Consider the following 15,635-nt stretch of genomic DNA (forward strand, 5'->3'; position numbering starts at 1 on the left):
TTGGGGGGGGGGGGGTTTTTTTTCCCCCCCCCCCCCTGGTTTTTTGCCCACCCTCCCCCCCCGGGTTGGAACCCCCCCCCCCCCCCCCCCCCCTCCTTCCTCTGTTCCTTTCTTGCACCATGAATCGGATCGGATCGGATCGAATCGAATCCGCCTCCGTCGTCGCTCTGCCGTTTCTTTCGCCCGCCCCAGCATGGCAGCAATTTGATTCGTTCGTTCAAGCGATTTTCTTTTCTCTCCAAGTTGATTTTTTTTTCCTGCAATTCCCGTTCCTGCTTTCCTGGAACAAGTTTACTCTTCCCCTGGTCCTGTTCGGAGGGCAGCTCCATCCTTCCGGCAATGTTGCGGACAAAAGCAAAACGCAAAGCCTCCGCACGGATTGCGCACGCATAGATCGCTTTCAACAACCACCGCCCACCGTCCTTGGACTGCCCAATTTCTTTTCTTTCTCTTCCCACTATATAAGTCCTTCAAATTTACAAACTCCATAGGCACAATTTTATTTTATTTTCCTTTGACTCGCTCCATGTTAAAAACTTGCATGTGTTATGTTTGCAGGAGTAAGGAAGCAGACAGCACTTTGGAGTTGCTGCCAACAACCGGGCTCGGCTGTCAAATTCTCTTTGGTAGCCAGCCCTTGTCAAACTCCATCCTAATTTTACCTCACCGGCCTGGTAAATCCCAACGTTCCTGTCGTTTTCTTTTGCATTCTTGCATATTGACCATGACAAAGACGTGTCCACAATACCATTCTTCTTCCATTCGCCGTGTAGTCCTCTTCTTGGGTCAATTGTGGCACACATAAATCATAATAAAAATGTGGCAGTCAGACCTCTTCCAAGTCCCCGTTGGCTACACATGTTTCTCTCTTTTTCTTCCAAGCAAAAAAGAAAAATCAATTCAATTTATGCATACCGCGTGTTAGGACAGGCAGACAGCTAAGCCTTCCTTCTTTCCTTCCTGTGAAGCAGGGCGCAAGGTGCAGGCAGATAAATAACGTGCACAAGTTTCCTCCTCTGCGTGTCACAAGAATCTCGTTGCTGCGGAGAAGGCTCCACAACCCATCATGGCTTCCTTCTCAGGACCCCTCCACCGCCCCCTCTCCGCCATGGCAGTCGCCGCCTTTGCTGCCGTCTCCTCCCTCGAGCTTCCCGACAAATTGTCCCACCACAAGCTTTCTGATGCAAGCTCAAATGCGGATGTGCTTGGGTCAGTCCCGGCCACCAGGGCAGATGCTCCAGCAGTGCCTTCAGCCTCTACCCTGTCTGGCATGCAGCTATTGCCGTGCAATCTCCAGAATTTGCATCCGTTGAAGGCTCCGTTCGCGTCTTTGCCGGTCATCCAGACCGCGTACCAGTATGCAAAGATTGCCAAGACCTCGGAACAAGATGAAGCAATTCCTGCAATTCCTTCCTCGTCGTCCGATGTGCTGTACCGCTGGCATCTGCCAGACCCCAGGGCTTGTGCCGACTTCCCCGACAAGTCTCAGACAGTGGTGGTTCTTCTTGGGTGGCTGGGCTCAAGGCAGAAGCACCTCAAGAGATATGCCGAATGGTACACCTCCAGGGGCTTCCATGCTGTCACTTTCACCCTCCCAATGTCTGACATCCTCAGTTATAACCTTGGAGGGAAGGCTGAGAAGAATGTAGAGATGCTATCTGAGCATCTTGCTGGCTGGGTCAGGGAGGAGAGTGGGAAGAAGATTATTTTCCACACCTTCAGTAATACTGGTTGGCTTTGGTATGATGTACTTCCTCCTGGTTTTCTTCACCAAGAATGAGCTCTTATCTTGTTTGATGCTTAGTTTCTTCAATTTTTTTCAATGTTGCAGCTATGGCGTAATTCTGGAGAACCTGCAACAGCAGGATCCTTCAGCAGTGGAGAAAATTCAAGCTTGCGTAGTAGACTCTGCACCTGTTGCTGCACCTGATCCTCAGGTACAAACTTTAGCTAGACCCATCTAATTGTTTGATTTACAGCATATCATGAGCTTTCAGTTGATTTGACTTGGTGGTTCTTTGAGCTGTTATTTCAAAATGATCATATGCATTCTTCACATCCGAGTTAAACAGCAAGTCATCTGTTCCTGGCATCATGTTTGTTGTAAATTGCAAATAACAAACTGTTTGTATTGTTTTCTGAACTCAGGTATGGGCCTCAGGCTTCTCGGCTGCCCTCATGAAAAAACACAGTGTCACCACAAAAGGACTAGGATCAAATGATTCAAGGTCTGATGTCCTAGTTGTGGAGTCTAACATGGAGCCTAAACCGGCAGCAACAGAGGCGGTTCTACTGTCAGCATTGGAGACATTTTTTGATGTCGTTTTGAACTCTCCAAGGATCAACAGGTATGCATGTTGTCCACGTATGAAACAAATCATTTGGGGTTCAGTCCTATCTATAAGCCCTTTCCAACTGATGAGTAGTCCTCAAGTGGAGACCGGGGCATCTGTGACATCTAACTGCTCACCTCACAAAAACTAAATAATTGAATTGCTGATTGTGGCGGAACAGTCACACAATGGTCCACCATACCATGACGTAATCTTTGTGGTACTTGACATTGCATCAAAGTATAGATGTGCGTGTTTCGCAAGTAACAAGTTGATCATGATGATGGAGTGTAGTTTACTCAGCAAATACACCACATACTAACATTTGTTAATTTGGTTATCTATAAATGGTGGCAACAGCACCACTGCTGAACTCATCAACGTATCCTTTTTAACAGGAGGTTATCTGATGTCATGGAGCTTTTGTCGTCGAAGCAACCAAAGTGCCCTCAGCTGTATATATACAGCTCTGCCGACAGGGTGATCCCAGCAAACTCAGTGGAGTCATTCATCGAGGGGCAACGGAGAGCCGGGCGTGAGGTGAGGGCCTGCGACTTTGTGTCGTCGCCTCATGTGGACCACTACCGGAGCAATCCTGGTTTGTACACCTCTCAGCTGAGCGACTTCTTGGAGGAATGTGTCCTTAGCACTTGTCGTGAAGACAAATGTCCCTCATGATTATCATGGTTCTTGGGGGCATAACACAAAACATTGGGTTGTTTCTTTTTTATTATTCTTTTGGTCCATGGTCATGTACCAGGGATATACGCCGGTTGGTTATACAAAGAATTTCTGACATGTTTTTATTGTTCCCTTCGCGGGGCTGACTTAGTCGCACAATTGTAAAAATGTTGAGGAGATAACAAAAATGAAAATGAGAGTCAATTCTTTGTTTGGACTGGCTGTCAAACTGACTTGCATTCTGAACAACTGAGATGGTGGTCTGTTGATTTGCGTCTCAGCGTACGGTGTGGTTCAATCTGGTCAGTCAATTCTGCTTCACCTTTGGATGCTAGTATGGGAAGGAGGTCGAGCGTGTGGAGGAGACGGGGCGGAGAAGGCGAGCACAAAGTGTGGGAGTTGCTCGCATAGCGCTTGTGCTTGCGGAGGGATACTGCCGTCGGTGTTCTGTGTTGGGATCTGGGGATTTTTCTTTTCCTTTTCGGGGATGGCGAACGAGCACACGTTGAACCAGTGGGAAGCCAATTTGTAGCTCTGTTTAATGATTGCCACCATATCCCCGTCGATCTCCTTGTTTGCTCATCTTTTTCCAATCCGAGCAGAGCAAGCAAACAGTAGTCGAGCTTTCTTTCTCTGCTTCTTTTCCATCGATTCAGTTCTTTCTCTGCTTGAATTGCATGAGTTGTACATGTGACACACGACTGCCGGTGCATTTTACTCTTTTAGATTTATATTTATATAAAGAAAGAAAGAAAGAACGAGAGCCCGTATGAATGAATCATGCGGCCCATGTCCAGAACTCATCTATCATCTCTCCCCACCCACCCAAATAGCCAAGCCCAAAGGGGGGGAAGGTTCCTCCCCTCTTTCCCCTTTGGTCTCTCCTCTCCTCATGGAGCCCCGGCGCGTCGCCGCCGCCGCCGCCCGGCCAGAGTCAGAGTCAGAGAGCAGCAAGACGCGGCAAGATGCAGCGGACACGCGGTGGCTTGAAACCCTCTCGGAGCCCGAGCTCGTAAGGCGATCTTGCTTCCCTCCCTCCCAAGGAATGCAGCATGGATTGGATTGGATACTCTTGTCTTGTCTGATTGCCAATCATACTATACAATCTGTCTAGGGTTTGTTGATCGGGCTCAAGGAGGTGGCCGTGGCGCGGGCCTCCAACGCCGGCCATCCTCACCTCGCCGACAAAGTCTTCCATCTCCGCGCGCTGCGGGCTCTCGGTACTTGACTGCTCATACAATTGCGCATCGCATCACCCACTACTACAGTACTACCTACTGCGATTTTGGATGCCTTTGCAGCGTTTGTTTTGCTGCAAGAATCCAAAGAGCGACTAAGACAAGCGTCCTGGGTTGGTAATGCAAGCATCTTGGAGAGGCTTGCATTGCTAAATGATCCTGATCATCCTCAGGAGGTGGTCAGGCCCAGCCAAGATGTGATGCCAATGCCAAGTGGTATCCACAAGAAACGAAAGCGGATGTAGGATGGGTACCTGCTGCTTCTCCTCCTTGTTTACTTCTCAGAGCAATTCGATCAGTTGCTGTTAGCAAAAGAAATTGCTGATGCAAGCATTGTAACGTATGCAGGTGCGCTGGAGAGGAGGGTGCCCAGAGTCCAAAGAGACGAAAAGCAACAAGGGAGGACTACCTGACCAAGTAGAAGGTTCTTTTTTGAATGGAACGGAATTGAATGGAAGTAGCCACGTCGTCAGTCTGCTGGCTTGGACAGGTAGCCTGCGGCAAGCGGCGGCTGCAACTGCAATATGGCCACTTGACGTCGTGCAATGTATAATGTTTGATGAATCTTACTCGAGTCTTGTATTGACCCTCCCTGTGCAAGAGACAGACCCTGATTGCTATAGTTCCTGCTCCTTGTGCACTTCTTTTTTTGGAAAGAAAAGATGGTTGCAACCTTGAGACCCTAATTTTTTTATACTTATCATACATCTGTTACCAATTCGATCACCATATCCTGAGGGTCAGGCAAGTACCACCGGCTCCAGCCGTCACTTCTTCCCAGGCAGGCACAAAACTCCTCACCTCCAAACAAACAGAATTGCCCACCAAGGCACTTGCCAAAAATAAGAACGATCATACAACTTTGTATAAACCCAAAGGAAAAGGAGATGGATGAAAAAAGGAGGATGCATTTCATCTATGAGTTATACGATGATTTACATAATTTCAGCTTTCCGCAGAGAGCAATTTGGCTATATTATGTCAACTAAAACAAGCTAATACATTCACAAAGAACCAGATCTACACAAGGTGGTTTTCCAGCAGCTAACAATGTCCATGCCATGTCAACGTCTCTCAAAGCTACCTGTAGCTGATCTCTTATTCAGTTCTCCGTGTATGTCTTCAGACCTAATAGAGCTGACCCATTTTCTGGAGCCAAAGAAATACCCTAGAATACAATGTCCAAGGTGCCGCCATAAACGGAACATTGAACAAACCATTTAGAAAACAAGACAAAATCGATTACAGATGCAACAGACCTTCAAGCTCAACGACGCGAGTACATATCCCAACCGGATTCTGGCTCTTTTCGCTTCGTCACCAACCCGGAACTGCCACCCTGTGACATATTCCTCATGCGTTCATCCATAAAGACGGTGTGACCCTGGTAGGACACAGGCCAGTAGCTTCCTGCTTCCCTACGTGCACCTTCAGATGGCAGTCTGTAATTGAAATCCATGCTAGGATGATAGTAACTCAATTCATTAGATGAGGGTGGGGTTGCTCTGGTGTTGAAAGATGGATGAGAAATGCCCAGGCTTAAGCCTGATAGTGGTGGTATGACTGGTGCACCCTTTGCATCAACCATGTACGGAACGCCTCCGGGGGCAAAGAAAGCTGGCGGGAAAGGCATAGCAGGTTGAGATGGATAACTGACACCATTATAATCAGAAGTATGTGCAAATGACTGAATAGATCTCGCAGGAACTCTTGATTCCGCACTCAGTCCCAGAAAGTTATGCTGGTAGTGTTGCCCATGTTCTTGCTGCCCAACAATTATCCTCTTACCCATAATTGTGACGGCAGAATGGTCAGATGTATCCTTTGCAAGAGCCTTGACAGAAGACCCATCCATTCCTCGTCCAGAACCATCAGCGATTGACATGCTGTCATTCAAGTCGAAGTTTCTGACTGCAGGTTGCCTCGAAGATGAGGAGGAAGAAGGCTGGCTCCAGTTGCCATTGAACTGTTGGCGGTTCCACAGTGGCGGTAAATTGCTTGCAGTGGTTACATCTTCCTCATCACCACATGAGAAATTAAGGTCAAGTTTCAGTCCTCCGCTCACACCAACTGCTGTAGAAGCACCCTTGGAAGCTAGGTCAGATGAAGCTGGCAGGATTGCTGTTGAGAGTGGCTCACCAGACGTAGCACTATCACTGTCAGCTACATTTAAATCAAACAACACGTTGCTTGTTTTATGTGAAGAAGCTGATAGGGACTTCTCTGCATCGGGAGTCCGTCGAGGTGAAGCTGGTCGAAAGGCACTGGTTGCAGCGGAGCCTTTCCAGCCAAGTTCACCTTCAAAGTGGAGTCGAGCTGGAAACACAGATGAGCCTCTTGAAGCAGCCACAGCTTTAGGCATTGACAAATTGACAGAATTACTAAGGATGGACTTTGGATTACAGTCAGCTTCCTCAGGACACTGATTTTCATTGAGGTCTAAGTTCCCCAGTTCCACACGCCGTGTATGTTTCCTACTCAACGGACCACTGCCATCTGTAATGCCTGATCCATCCTCCTTAAGAGATGAGGAACTTCCTGAATCAGCACCTGTAGTGGAAGATTTATTGTCATTCAGTTCATCAGGTACAGGCTGCCGCCGTGCTTCCAAGTCAGGACTATCAGCATTCCTGGAATTAATATCAGGAGAACCACAAAAGGGCCCTCTGTAGTCGATGACCTCCCGTTCTACCTCAATAGCTACCAGACGTGCTACTTCTAGTGCATCTGTATCATCATACTCTGTTAGTCGTGTTGATTTCTCCCCTTTCAATACAGTTGATTTTGTGTCTGTTGCCTTCGAGGAACCCCCAAAACTCTTCATGCATCTCTTCAATATATAATCACTGCCCATGCCCATATCATCTGTACTAGATGATGGTGTAGGTCCCTCTTCTTTGCCTGTACTTTCCTCAGACAAATCTTGCAACTCACGGGTTACAACAGCAAGATGGTTTAAAGTATCTGCTGTATCCTTCTCCAGATGTGGTCTACCTGCTGCAAATGGCTCAGATTCCTTGATACATGAGCTAGTTGAAACAATATTATCCTCCAAATCCATTTTGCTACTAACAAACAGCCTTTGAGGTTTATTAGGCTCTACAGACATGGCCGCTGGAGTAGCATCCGAAGGTGCATCTTGCCCAGAACCACTCTTTGCATTGATAGAGTTTGATCGGAGTATGCCATTAGCGGACAAATCTACATCATTTGAAGCAGAAGTTTCCTTGGTAATGGACTGTCCATCTTCTAAACCCACATGACATGTGGATGTAGGGGATGGTACCAAGTTCTTCGAATCTCCTAATGTCGTCTTTCCATTTGACAAATTTGGTGATGCCGGCCCCAGTGGTTGCTTTGTTGCATCTGTATTATCATTGGTTAGAGAAGGATCAGGCAAAGGTGCATCTGAACAAGTTGTCACCTCAGGTTTTGGTTCATCAACAGTATTTTCAACTTCGTTTGCTACACTCTGTTTGTCAATTTCTGTCTTGAGGCTAACTTCTGGAGACTTCTGATCAGTCTGGCATGCCTCCTCTGTATTAAAATGTTCAGCATTTGCACCATATTTTGGTACAGTGCTCCACTTCTGACAGAGTGCTCTGGCCTTTTGGTTGATCACAGCATTTCCATGGGCAAGTAGGTGATTAACGGTAGACATAACTCCACAAGAAGTTGAGTGCTCACTATTGATTGGAAGGCACTCCAACGCAGTTAATATTGCAACTATTAGATCCTCAGCTGAACTGCTGACCTTCTCGCCACAATTTTGAGCATCCTGAAGCCAATGGTTTAGGAAGCCAACACCGTTGAGCTGAACGAAATGTTGAAGACACTCTTCGTTTTTGGTGGATGCTAATGTGTTTGCAGCCGTAGAACATTGCCTTATCATGTCGGCTGTGTTAATCTCAGCAGCATCCTTTAGCTTCTGGATCTCAGATATAAGCTCCGCGATTCTTGCAGCAGTTGAAATGCCATCCTTCATCTCGGTAAGAGTGAAGAAATCCTCAAGCATCTTGCCTTGAGCACTTTACCGCTGCTCTGCTAATTTACCCTTAGACAGAATTTTTCTTTTGGCTCCGAAGTTCACCAAAATTCATTCAGTTGACAAAATTTCCTGAAAGAAGCATAGTAATTCAGTCAACAAGTACTACAGGCAGACTGTGAACAAAATCATCAGTGCACATGAATCATGTGGGCAAGAGTTTGTTGTCAAAGGAAATATGAACAGCTGGCGTTTAGTTTCATTTCAACTTCAGGGCACACAAGCAAGTCACTTAACACATCAGATTACAGGTAAAGCTATTTGTATAGAGCATCTTTACAAGTGAGTAACTTGGCACAGGCAAACTAGCCTCAAGCTCTAAGCATCGAGTAGTATACCACAATCTGAGGCCAAACCGCGTATAAATGTGCTTTATCAAACGTTGTTGGTATCAAATCAATAGCGGTTCATAAAGCTAATGGTTGTTGGAGTACCTGTGGTGCTCTGCCGGTGTCATATCAGCTTAGGCACACTGAACTCCCCAAGAGTGATTTGTTTGAGACGTCCTCTGCAAGAGAAAGTAGCACCAAGTGAGCAATCAATGTCGTCTCGTACAGTGTATTTTGCATGGATCTTTAGCGGATGGATTATTGGTTTTTTAAGAAACGAAATGAGATGAGGAACTGGTCCTTGCGCTGGTGAGAAAAGAAAAAAAAAGAATTTGTGGCATAGAACAAAGAAAGAGTGATTTGATTCCATTCTGGAGAAACGAGACTAGACATCTATGTAAAGGAATGGGAAATTGTAGGAATCGAAGGCATGGGGGTCGAGTTGAGGCCGAGGCCGAACAAGATAAACCTCGAGAGGCGCCGCGAACATTAAAATCCCCATCCGCGAGAAACAGAGAATCCGTCAATCCGCGAGAAAGAAAGAAAGAAAGAAAGAAAGAAATAGACCAGAAATCGAGGATGGCGTGGGGGAGAAAGAAGGATGGATTGAGAAGGAGGAGAAATTGACCGGAGCCATATTACAGAGTACATATATATATACAATAAACAGGAGGTTAGGGTTTCTTACCAAGCAATGGAATCGAAGGCAAAGGCAGGAGGGGAATCCCGAATTGGGGGGGACGGGCCACGAGTCGACGGCAAGAAATAGAGAATCAGCAGCGGCGGCGACGAGGGAGGGGGCGGCGGGAGACCTGGATCTGGGTGGAGGGGGAGCCGTGCTGGGGCGTTCCGCTCCGCTCCGCTCCGTTCCGCGCGGGGAGAAAGGGGGAGGTGAAAGAGAGAGCCTTGACGGCTTGGGGTGGGGTGGCTTGCCTTTGGGTTGGCTGGCTGGCTAGCTTGCCCCGGAGCTGGAGCTGGAGCTGGAGCTGGAGTACACACCATACACGCACACCCCAACCAACCTCAACTCTGCCAGGACCTGTGAATTAGTACATCTTTTTTTTATTTTATAATCTTCATCTTTTTAGTATCCACGGGTACAATCCAACTCTTCGTTACACTATTATTTTTTAAGGTTACCCAACGGCAGAATCTCGTACACGATTAGCGGACTAGCTTACTCTCATCTGCTAGACGGATGACGTTCTTCGGGTACTATTTGCCAAGCCAAGCTACTCTAGTATTTAGTCATGCATACTTGTAACAACCGGCCAGTGGTGGAGCTAGAAAAAAAATATAGATGGGGCGAATTCTATTGAAGAACTAAACGAAAAGTAAAAAAATACACGGAATATGCACCGATTTGTACCGAATTCACATATTGCAATTGCACAAATTATTTGAAAAAGGCGAATGTGAACCAGATGTTACTCTACCTCAATTTTGAGGAATAAATTAGTAGTACGTGTACCATATATAGCAAAATGGGAAAAAATGAAAAGGGATTGTCGGATTTAGTGACCGACAGTCCACTAGGGGTTCCTCAGGTAGTAGATTTGTAAGCGGGGGAGATTGTAAGACAAAAACTTGAATGGTAATATAGGGACGCAAGGTTTAGATAGGTTTGGACCTCCGAAGAGTAATACTCTATATTCTGTGTTCTGGTCGATTGTATTGTTGGTACGGTATGCGGAGAGTTAACGTGCGGTGGGGTGAATTACCCTCGAGGGGCGCTCCTGGCTGCCTTATATATGCTGACGATCTAGGGTGAATCCTAGTCATTTGTTACACATAAATCAATCTGAGTCGGTTTACAACAAGTATCCCGTGATATCCGAAATCAATCTGAGTCGGTTTACAACAAGTATCTCGTGATATCCGGGCTGAATTGATTCGCCTGGCCTTTCAGATTGTGCTCCACACGTCTTCATGTCTTGCCTCGCACGCCATGGTTGGGCGGGATCCAGTTGTCAGGTCGGCCAATATTGTGATCGATTGGGATCCGTGGGTACCCTTATCCCTCAGGAATGGACCTATAAATTGAATTTTAGATTAATCAAAGTGAGTGATAGTAAAGTGATCATATGTCCCAAACGGTGGTAAATATTATGAGAATATAGAAACCACTAGCAAAGCATTGAGAACAGCAACATCATTAAGGGATCTTTGGCAAGTTTTTTCTTTTAATTGTTTATGGCTTGCGCTTATCTTCGATGGATTTACTATTGATAGGTATGGATTTGGGTAGCTTGGCTAATTTTCATACTAATTTGCTACTGTTATGTATAAATGGTTGGATAACGTGTCTCGTTTTCTTGTCTATTATGTGCATATATCAAGAAGCTTTGGGTTTTAATTATAGAGAGAGGCCCAGCCAGTCCCATGGTAGTGATTGGGTCAACATTGTTTGCTCTAATTATAGAGAGAGGCCCATGGTAGCTCAACAGTAGCAACTAGCAAGAGAGGAGGTCAGGTTAGGTATGCCAATTCGTGGCATGACCCGAAATGGCAGTGCAAGACTCCAAGGCAAGGTCAATCTTTGCCTTTGTTTGGCAAGCTGACAACTGACAGGCCGTACGGTGGATGTCGGCAGGCACCACGCACGACCAAGGAGGAGAGGAGCCGAGGTGTCAGCGTCAGCGGACTGTCCTCCCCTCCTGACCCCCATGGGTTCCTGGGCCTTCCTATGCTCCTCCCACAGTCCACCTTTTTCGGCTGCCACTGCACCAGCGCAGATGCCCGGGCCCAAGGGCCTGCCACACATAAACATAACACATACTCATCCGCCGCTAAATTTGACTGGATTTGCAGAAAATATGTGCACCATTTGTACCTTCAAATAAATTTATTAAAAAACTAGATTCAAATGTCTATCTAATGATATTAATTTTGTATCATAAATATTAATATATTTTTATATATATTTAGTCAAAGTTGTTTCTCGGGAAGCGAAAATAATGGTTATTTAGGGAAGAAGGGAGTATGACATGGGCATGCCAATCAACAAATTCTATCTCATTCTACTGCCAAAGAGAGAGAACAAATGATGAGTTGAATGAATCCAAGTTCCTTCCCATCCCATTCATCTTTGGAGTCACATTCACAGTGAAGCCATCTTTGGAGTCATGCCCAGTGCCTTGAGGATAAACGCATAAGTAAAAGCATCTTCCTGCAATTTCTCAAACCTGCAATCACAGGCAACAAACACCTTATTGCTCTGCTTCATCATCTCTACAAGTACATCATATGCTAGCACTGCCAGAACCAACAAACAAACCAGCTGCTTTACTTTACCTTCCCGACTTGGAGAAGTGCCCAGCACCCAGCTCGCACTTGAACAACAAAAGATTGCCGTCCGTCTTGAGATCCCGCAGCTTCGCCACGTACTTCGCAGGTTCAGAGTACATCACGCGAGGATCTGATCACCAACCCAACCAGTCTCAGCTACCTACTAGTGACTTGGAATGCAAATGACAGAGACACCTACCATTTAAGCCAGACGTGACAAGAATGTTGGGATACTCTTGCGCTGCCACCTGTAGCATGGACAAACAAACACCAAACCCCGATGAGCTTTTAATATGCAGCCAATTCGAAATGGAATTCATGCTTCTGGGAGAAATAATATCAGAAGCAAGAACAGTAAAGATGAACAGAAATAAAAATACTAGCTTGATTGGTAAAAATGCCTAGGGAGGCACAAACATCACTACTACTTACATTGTCAACAGGAGAATATGATTTCATGTAGTAGTAGTATTCTTCTTTTCTCGGATCACCCCACTCCTGAACCGAGGATAGCAAACACAAATCGATAAGAACAGAAGCAAGTAGACGACTATAACAGAATGGACAAGTGTGCTAACAGCTCGAATAAAACATGCCAATTGCAATTGACATGGTACAAGTTTCAAAACATCACTATCATGCAAGCGCCAACTATTCCATCCCTATCCTCGGGCACAAAGCATAATGAAATAAAACAATGGTTCAAAAACTAAAATTGTTCAGATTATAAGCGAATCTATATTAGCTATTATAACAAGGAATCACTGTATCCAAGCCCTAAGATCTGCTCAAGCCTAATGCACGTATCTTTGCCTAAGTATCTAGCCCCAGTATGCACTGTGGCGCAACTGCTGTGCTCAATGTGAACTAAAGCTTAAACCTGATCCCAGCTGCACAAGAAAGGTTGCATTGCTTAAACGTTTGGATAGATATCAGTTGGTATTGATTTGATGTGGTGGTACCCAAGTGTGATTGAAATGTTGGGGACTGGACAAAAGGGCACCAAAGAACATTTCCAGAAAGTATCTCTACGCATTATTTGTGCTAATTATAAAATGGCAATAAACATGATAGTGAGACATGGGGAAAAAATAATGGCATAAAAAGCATCTGAACTGAAGAGGAAATGGATACCTCCCATTCAGCTGTTGTCAGTGGGATAGTTGGATCAAGCATAGTTGTGACAACATCAACAAAAGGGACTCCGGCAACAGCAGCCTTGAATAAGTCAGGCCTCATATTTAGGACAGCACCCATCAGTAGGCCACCTGCACTTCTTCCATTGATGCAAAGCTTTTCCTTGGAACAGTATTTGTTTTTTATCAAGTGCTCGGCACAATCAATGAAATCAGTAAAAGTATTCTTCTTCTTCAAAAGCTTCCCATCCTCGTACCACTTCCGGCCCATTTCACCACCACCACGAATATGAGCTATCACATATATAAAACCCCTATCTACCAGAGATAATCTGGATCCTCTGAATGTCGGGTCGATGCAAATCTGCAACCATAGCAAAATGGGAAAATAAGGGCATGGTTAACTCAATGCCATTCTGCTACTTACTGCTGAAACCATAATCATCATAGTCTCAATGCCAAGTTGCCAAATTTTATCAGTTGCTACTTGCTAGACATTGATTTAGAGACTAGAATTCTGACCCCATTTTCCTGGTAATTCATTACTGGGTCCTGACAAGGAATCTTTATGACATCAAATTATCGAAGTATACCATTCAGCGAGGAAACACTAGACTAAGTGAATGGTTAAGAACAGTTATCACTTCAAAATGACAATGGATAACAGTAAATGAATATATGATGCCACATTAGCAAATAATACATAACATTCCAAATGAATCATTTGCATCCCAAGATGACCCAAGGATGTGGACATGAACTGCATGCCAATCTGAAGAGTTGTTCAAGGCATTCAAAATGGCACAACACATTTTTATTACAGAATAGTAAACACACGACATACCTTGTAGGAGCCATAGCCATATAGCAGCATTGGGTCTGAGCCATCAAGCTTCACAAGATCTTTTCTGTACAGAACGGACATCGGGATCTGAGTGCCATCGGCAGCAGCAGCCCATTTCCTTTCTGTTACATAATTTGATGCGTCAAATCCACCTAAAACCTATGGACATTTAGAAGATCAAATTACAACGGGTTTATAAAAGTAAATAAAAAGATCAAATCACAACGGGTTTATAAAAGTAAATAAAAAGAAATCGATCCTGGTCAGAATACCAAATATTTATATAAACCTATTGCAACTTATAGCTTACGGGTTTAATCTTCTTCAGCACTGAAACCCCTGAATCCATATCATAGTCGTAGACAGAGGGCGGGGTCCTCATTGAGCTATAATTAAATCGAAGAACAGATGAATGAAACTCAGACTCCTCAGGATCCACAGCATATGTTGGATCAATAAAATCAATTGTTCGACCTCCCTGAAGTTGTCCAATTGACTCTCCAATAGCAGGTAGCCGATATAAGGTTACTTTGGGTAGGCCATTCTCACGCTCATATACAGCAATATGGTTGTCAAAGAGCTGGACTTCCTGTATTTTCACACTGAAGGGTAGTATCAGTTTTGATGCAACAGTGACGTGTTACACACTTTTGTTATCAATGGGCGTCAATAAAATTTGCAAGCATGTAAAGTTCCTGATGGATAACTTAACTAGTAGGTTCATCAAATTTTGTATTAGCTGCAGTTCATCACATACTCCTTGCCAGTCAATGTCCTTTCATAGTAGTAGTACTGCCCTTTGCGAAGAGGTGCATCGATATCATCTTCCTTAATCCTTCCTCTGATTTCAGCATATATTTCATCCTCGAGTTGCTTGACATCTGCAAGTGATCGAGTTAGCATATCAGGACTGAGACTCCTGGCAACAGTACAGATCGATAGAACTGCCACGCTGATCCATCTGGTCGACACGCTAAAATTAATCCACAGAGGGAAGCGATATGCAAAAGCTCCAAGGAACAAGTAAGTAACAAGTGCAGTGGCAACGGACTGACCGGACATGACGGCGGCGGTGTAGTCGTTCTCGGCGCGGAGGTGCGCGAGGACGTCGGGATCCGATCGGGAGTCGTCGCGGAGCCAGTAGTAGTTGTCGACGCGTACGTCGCCGTGGTCCACGAGCTGACGCGGCACCTTCTTGGCCACCGGCGGCGGCGGCGGCGGCGCCATCGAGTCCCGGGGTAAGAGGTTCCCGATCGAAGTAGTCCCGTTCCCAGCTCATATTTTTTTGTCCCCTACCTCATATTCCTCTGCACGACCTAAAGTAGCAATGGAACAATACGGTGCGTCGAAATGTTCAACTACCACGCGCCTCAAACAATGCCCATGCCAACATTACCTTGTGCAGAGTGGCCCCGAAGATGAACTGAATTGCTGACCGATGTACCAGAGTCCACAGCTCCAACTCCAACTCTGGAGCCTATCAAGCTCAGATGACCATCTTCAATATCACATCAACATTTGGACATGCAAACCATACAAACTAAAGAATTCGAACTCTCCTCCATCAGGTAAAAGATCCATACTTACATATGCACATATACGAGAAAATGAGTAAATGCCCTAAATGCTTAACCCATCGTTGTTGATCAGTACTGATTTCAACCTAACTTCAAGCGTCTTCTCTTTTTATTGCCAGGGCAATTTCGTATCGGGAGTAAAGTATCTTCTGACACAGTGCTTT

At 45.4% G+C, this 15,635-nt stretch overlaps 4 protein-coding genes across 4 annotated transcripts; 2 read left to right on the forward strand and 2 right to left on the reverse strand.

Moving 5' to 3' along the window:
- Window positions 1-517: 517 nt before the first annotated feature.
- Window positions 518-3,218, forward strand: LOC101760962 (transmembrane protein 53). The gene is made up of 5 exons (XM_014805130.2): window positions 518-674; window positions 972-1,740; window positions 1,832-1,937; window positions 2,149-2,348; window positions 2,732-3,218. The coding sequence occupies exons 2-5, from the start codon at window positions 1,067-1,069 to the stop codon at window positions 3,009-3,011; spliced, it is 1,260 nt and encodes a 419-aa protein (XP_014660616.1). The 5' UTR covers window positions 518-674; window positions 972-1,066; the 3' UTR covers window positions 3,012-3,218.
- Window positions 3,219-3,370: 152 nt separating this feature from the next.
- LOC101761368 lies at window positions 3,371-4,934 on the forward strand. The gene is made up of 4 exons (XM_004966498.3): window positions 3,371-4,026; window positions 4,129-4,234; window positions 4,316-4,502; window positions 4,601-4,934. Exons 1-3 carry the CDS (start codon window positions 3,784-3,786, stop codon window positions 4,495-4,497), a joined length of 531 nt encoding a protein of 176 aa, XP_004966555.2. The 5' UTR covers window positions 3,371-3,783; the 3' UTR covers window positions 4,498-4,502; window positions 4,601-4,934.
- A 206-nt stretch (window positions 4,935-5,140) lies between these two features.
- Window positions 5,141-9,543, reverse strand: LOC101762029. The gene is made up of 3 exons (XM_004966499.3): window positions 9,315-9,543; window positions 8,732-8,805; window positions 5,141-8,369 (listed from the first exon to the last, which is right to left on the reverse strand). Exon 3 carries the CDS (start codon window positions 8,265-8,267, stop codon window positions 5,520-5,522), a length of 2,748 nt encoding a protein of 915 aa, XP_004966556.1. The 5' UTR covers window positions 8,268-8,369; window positions 8,732-8,805; window positions 9,315-9,543; the 3' UTR covers window positions 5,141-5,519.
- A 1,408-nt stretch (window positions 9,544-10,951) lies between these two features.
- LOC101757448 (protease 2) lies at window positions 10,952-15,194 on the reverse strand. The gene is made up of 9 exons (XM_012845110.2): window positions 14,950-15,194; window positions 14,652-14,775; window positions 14,205-14,496; window positions 13,895-14,053; window positions 13,049-13,414; window positions 12,347-12,412; window positions 12,114-12,162; window positions 11,921-12,044; window positions 10,952-11,811 (listed from the first exon to the last, which is right to left on the reverse strand). The coding sequence occupies exons 1-9, from the start codon at window positions 15,119-15,121 to the stop codon at window positions 11,727-11,729; spliced, it is 1,437 nt and encodes a 478-aa protein (XP_012700564.1). The 5' UTR covers window positions 15,122-15,194; the 3' UTR covers window positions 10,952-11,726.
- Window positions 15,195-15,635: the final 441 nt, after the last annotated feature.

The sequence above is a fragment of the Setaria italica genome, chromosome IV (genome assembly GCF_000263155.2).
Source record: "Setaria italica strain Yugu1 chromosome IV, Setaria_italica_v2.0, whole genome shotgun sequence".
Taxonomy (NCBI): Eukaryota; Viridiplantae; Streptophyta; class Magnoliopsida; order Poales; family Poaceae; genus Setaria; species Setaria italica.

What these genes read in the sequence shown, in the direction of transcription:
- LOC101761368 (XM_004966498.3), top strand. Translation starts at nt 3,784, where the DNA reads ATGAATGAATCATGCGGCCCATGTCCAGAACTCATCTATCATCTCTCC. An exon ending in CCCTCTCGGAGCCCGAGCTC is followed by an intron (nt 4,027 to 4,128) that starts GTAAGGCGATCT and finishes CAATCTGTCTAG; the next exon opens with GGTTTGTTGATCGGGCTCAA. An exon ending in CCGCGCGCTGCGGGCTCTCG is followed by an intron (nt 4,235 to 4,315) that starts GTACTTGACTGC and finishes ATGCCTTTGCAG; the next exon opens with CGTTTGTTTTGCTGCAAGAA.
- LOC101760962 (XM_014805130.2), top strand. Translation starts at nt 1,067, where the DNA reads ATGGCTTCCTTCTCAGGACCCCTCCACCGCCCCCTCTCCGCCATGGCA. An exon ending in AGTAATACTGGTTGGCTTTG is followed by an intron (nt 1,741 to 1,831) that starts GTATGATGTACT and finishes TCAATGTTGCAG; the next exon opens with CTATGGCGTAATTCTGGAGA. An exon ending in TTGCTGCACCTGATCCTCAG is followed by an intron (nt 1,938 to 2,148) that starts GTACAAACTTTA and finishes TTCTGAACTCAG; the next exon opens with GTATGGGCCTCAGGCTTCTC.
- LOC101762029 (XM_004966499.3), bottom strand. Translation starts at nt 8,267, where the DNA reads ATGCTTGAGGATTTCTTCACTCTTACCGAGATGAAGGATGGCATTTCA.
- LOC101757448 (XM_012845110.2), bottom strand. Translation starts at nt 15,121, where the DNA reads ATGGCGCCGCCGCCGCCGCCGCCGGTGGCCAAGAAGGTGCCGCGTCAG. An exon ending in TGCTGAAGAAGATTAAACCC is followed by an intron (nt 14,054 to 14,204) that starts GTAAGCTATAAG and finishes AAATGTCCATAG; the next exon opens with GTTTTAGGTGGATTTGACGC. An exon ending in TGTCACGTCTGGCTTAAATG is followed by an intron (nt 12,045 to 12,113) that starts GTAGGTGTCTCT and finishes GTTGGTGATCAG; the next exon opens with ATCCTCGCGTGATGTACTCT.